At 50.9% G+C, this 2,500-nt stretch overlaps 2 protein-coding genes across 2 annotated transcripts in view; one reads left to right on the top strand and one right to left on the bottom strand.

Annotated features, from left to right (window-relative positions):
• Nucleotides 1-1,242, bottom strand: part of CNF02715 (hypothetical protein) — a 1,478-nt gene extending 236 nt beyond the window's left edge. The window contains exons 1-8 of the mRNA XM_024658577.1: nt 1,108-1,242; nt 944-1,047; nt 870-892; nt 542-806; nt 406-487; nt 236-357; nt 104-184; nt 1-54 (exon numbers count right to left, since the gene is read on the bottom strand). The exon at nt 1-54 is cut by the window's left edge and continues 236 nt beyond it. Of these exons, the coding sequence (XP_024514504.1) occupies nt 1-54; nt 104-184; nt 236-357; nt 406-487; nt 542-806; nt 870-892; nt 944-1,047; nt 1,108-1,187 (811 nt within the window). The 5' untranslated portion in view covers nt 1,188-1,242. The remainder of the gene's footprint in view (nt 55-103; nt 185-235; nt 358-405; nt 488-541; nt 807-869; nt 893-943; nt 1,048-1,107) is intronic.
• Nucleotides 1,243-1,427: 185 nt separating this feature from the next.
• The window catches only part of CNF02710 (Rho GTPase activator, putative), a 5,478-nt gene continuing 4,405 nt past the window's right edge, over nt 1,428-2,500 (top strand). The window contains exon 1 of the mRNA XM_024657413.1: nt 1,428-2,492. Coding sequence (XP_024513112.1) covers nt 1,626-2,492 — 867 coding nt within the window. The 5' untranslated portion in view covers nt 1,428-1,625. The remainder of the gene's footprint in view (nt 2,493-2,500) is intronic.

Here is a 2,500-nt window from a genome sequence, read left to right as displayed (position 1 = left end):
TGTTCTGATTCCATGCGATGCCATCCATTATTCGAGGTATAACGTGGTATTGATCTGCAACACTTGTGAGCTTTATTTGCGACCATTAGGTAATGCAGCCTACCTCCACCGAATATAATGGCAATTTGATATATCAGGGCGAAAAGAAGACCAATGAGAGGTAGCTTCAATGCACGCACGACGTCTGTCTCGTTTGGTCAACGATGAAAATCAGAATTTAAGACACTCGACTGACCAATGAAGCGCAATGAGGGGTTACCACCTTTCCGCCATGTGTCATAAGTTTTATCTATACCCGAGGGGTTGAAAGCAGACGGTTTGAGATTTCTGGCGATAAGGGTATGGCTAGGCAGGTGGCTGCGGATATTCAGCTTTGTCACAGAAACACGTATTGAGGGCACGTACTACACGGCAACGCTCGGGGTAGAGAAAACACGCATAATATGGGTCACTGCTGCCCTTGAAAGGGGCCGGACGTACTCATTCTCTGAAAGGGAATCAGGCTGCATTACTCTCTCACCAACCTGTTCAACACACTTACGGTATTCTTCCACTCCGAATACAACATTCTCCATCCCAATTTCCATCTCTCCGGCTTGTACAAAGTCTTCTCCTCTTGCAACTTCCTCCATTTCGACCTCTTGTCCTTTATCCTTGCCGATTGTGGCAAAATCCGAGTTGTCGTTAAAGGTCATCCGCAACCATGGTTTGCCTTGAAGGACGCGTAAGGGTGCTTGCGCGTCCGTGTCAACTGAGACGTAGATGACGGCGGCTGATTTATAGCATTGCGCGAATGATGTCAGTTCCTATGAGCACCGAGAAAAGCTAGGTCAGAGCTGAACTATGTGTTGGAGCAAGAGGCAGTTTACACGATGGAAGGCACGTAAATTGTCTATGAACATCAATCAGCTCACGATTGGCCCGTTCAATGGCGATTGCTTACTTTCGCCGTATTCTGAGCCTGCATACAGCACCAGCACTTCTTTCTCTGCGAAATATTTGTCTAGGTTTTTTATCGGTAATCCTTGTGCATCTTCTAGTCTGAGTCTGTACGCACATACCGTTAGCAATGGCTTGAAACATTGGTGGGCGGAACTGCTGGCTTACCGACGGAGGAGGGGATCGGGAACATTATAGAGGCCTGACTGACCAATGAGGTCTACTGGCACCGGCAAGGGTTCGGGCATAGTTGGTTCTTCTGTAGGCTATGTGCAGCTTGGTTGTTGACATGTTGACGTATACGAGAAAGGGGCGGGGTGTAGGAGCGTGACACTATTAGCGGGATCAAATCTGGATTACAAACTGAGGGCTGGTGTAATGAGGGAATGTAATAGGTGTGTGCATTGATCGGCCCCCCACTTAGGAAGTGTTGTACAGCGAATAGCTGGCGGAAACATATCCACCAAGTCCATTCATTACTATCCATTCCCTACTCCTCGCTCCTCCATAGCACTCCTCTCTCCCATATACCCACAGCCAACGCCTCCCGCCGCACAACGGCCCCATTAATCCGGCGTATTCTTCCAAGGTCTCAAGCCATCAACCCATTCTCTGGTTCAACCGCCTACCGCCCTCAGCAACTGCACACGCTTCCTTTGATCTCATCCATCCCTAGCCACCATCCCATGTCATCCCCCACATATCCCAAATCCACAGTCCCCCCTCCAGGCGCATGGCCATCTCGCCCAAGTTTAGATGCTTCAACGCCCCGGCGTTCAATAGACCAACGTCAAGGTCCTTTCCTCCATCTCTCCCAGCCCAACTCATCAGCACACCACGCGGATTCATCTGAGAGCTCACGGCGTAACAGCATGGCTTCCGGCTCCATACATAACTCACCGTCAAGTCTAGGCAGCTCGTCGAAGAATTTGGGAAGGTTTGACGAGCATGCGCCGTTGCAGACCGCAGGCGAAATGCCAACTAGAGGAGAACCGGGCTTTGTAGGTTCCGCTCGACTGCCCTGGATAACGACATCTGCGATGGATAGTGAGAGTGGACCTCGCAGTGCACCAGTTGCGTCGGGGAGGTTACGGAGCAGTGGAGCAGGATCTGCACCACTTAGATCAAGCTCATCGCCGGATCCGTGGATGAATCAAACTTCGCAGAGAAGCTCACCGTCAAACTCGCCTATAGATCACCGTCCCAATTTTACGGCAGGGCACGGACAGGTTTATTTTCAAGGTAACCTTGTCCCACCTTATCTCCATGGCCAGGAAAGAAGGCCTAGTCCGGCGAGCAGCTTGACTGGTGGCAGGCCCCTTCCTCCAAGAAAGGCGTCTGATCAGTCGACTAGCTCCCAAACGCCATCAACGGCTACGGTTCATTCTGATAATATAGGTATGATTGACGGGCAACCTCTGCTTCAATGGCCTCAACCCCGAACGCGCAAAGACGGCGGAGGAACGACATGCGGGCAATGTGGACAAACGGTTCATGGTCAGTTTGTGCGGGCGATGGGCCAGGTCTACCATTTGAATTGCTTCAGATGCAAGGTAGGCTT

Source organism: Cryptococcus neoformans, assembly GCF_000091045.1.
Source record: "Cryptococcus neoformans var. neoformans JEC21 chromosome 6 sequence".
In the NCBI taxonomy this organism is placed as follows: domain Eukaryota; kingdom Fungi; phylum Basidiomycota; class Tremellomycetes; order Tremellales; family Cryptococcaceae; genus Cryptococcus; species Cryptococcus deneoformans.
The sequence above is the reverse complement of the archived record's forward strand: the minus strand, read 5'-3'. Positions and strand labels throughout refer to the sequence as shown.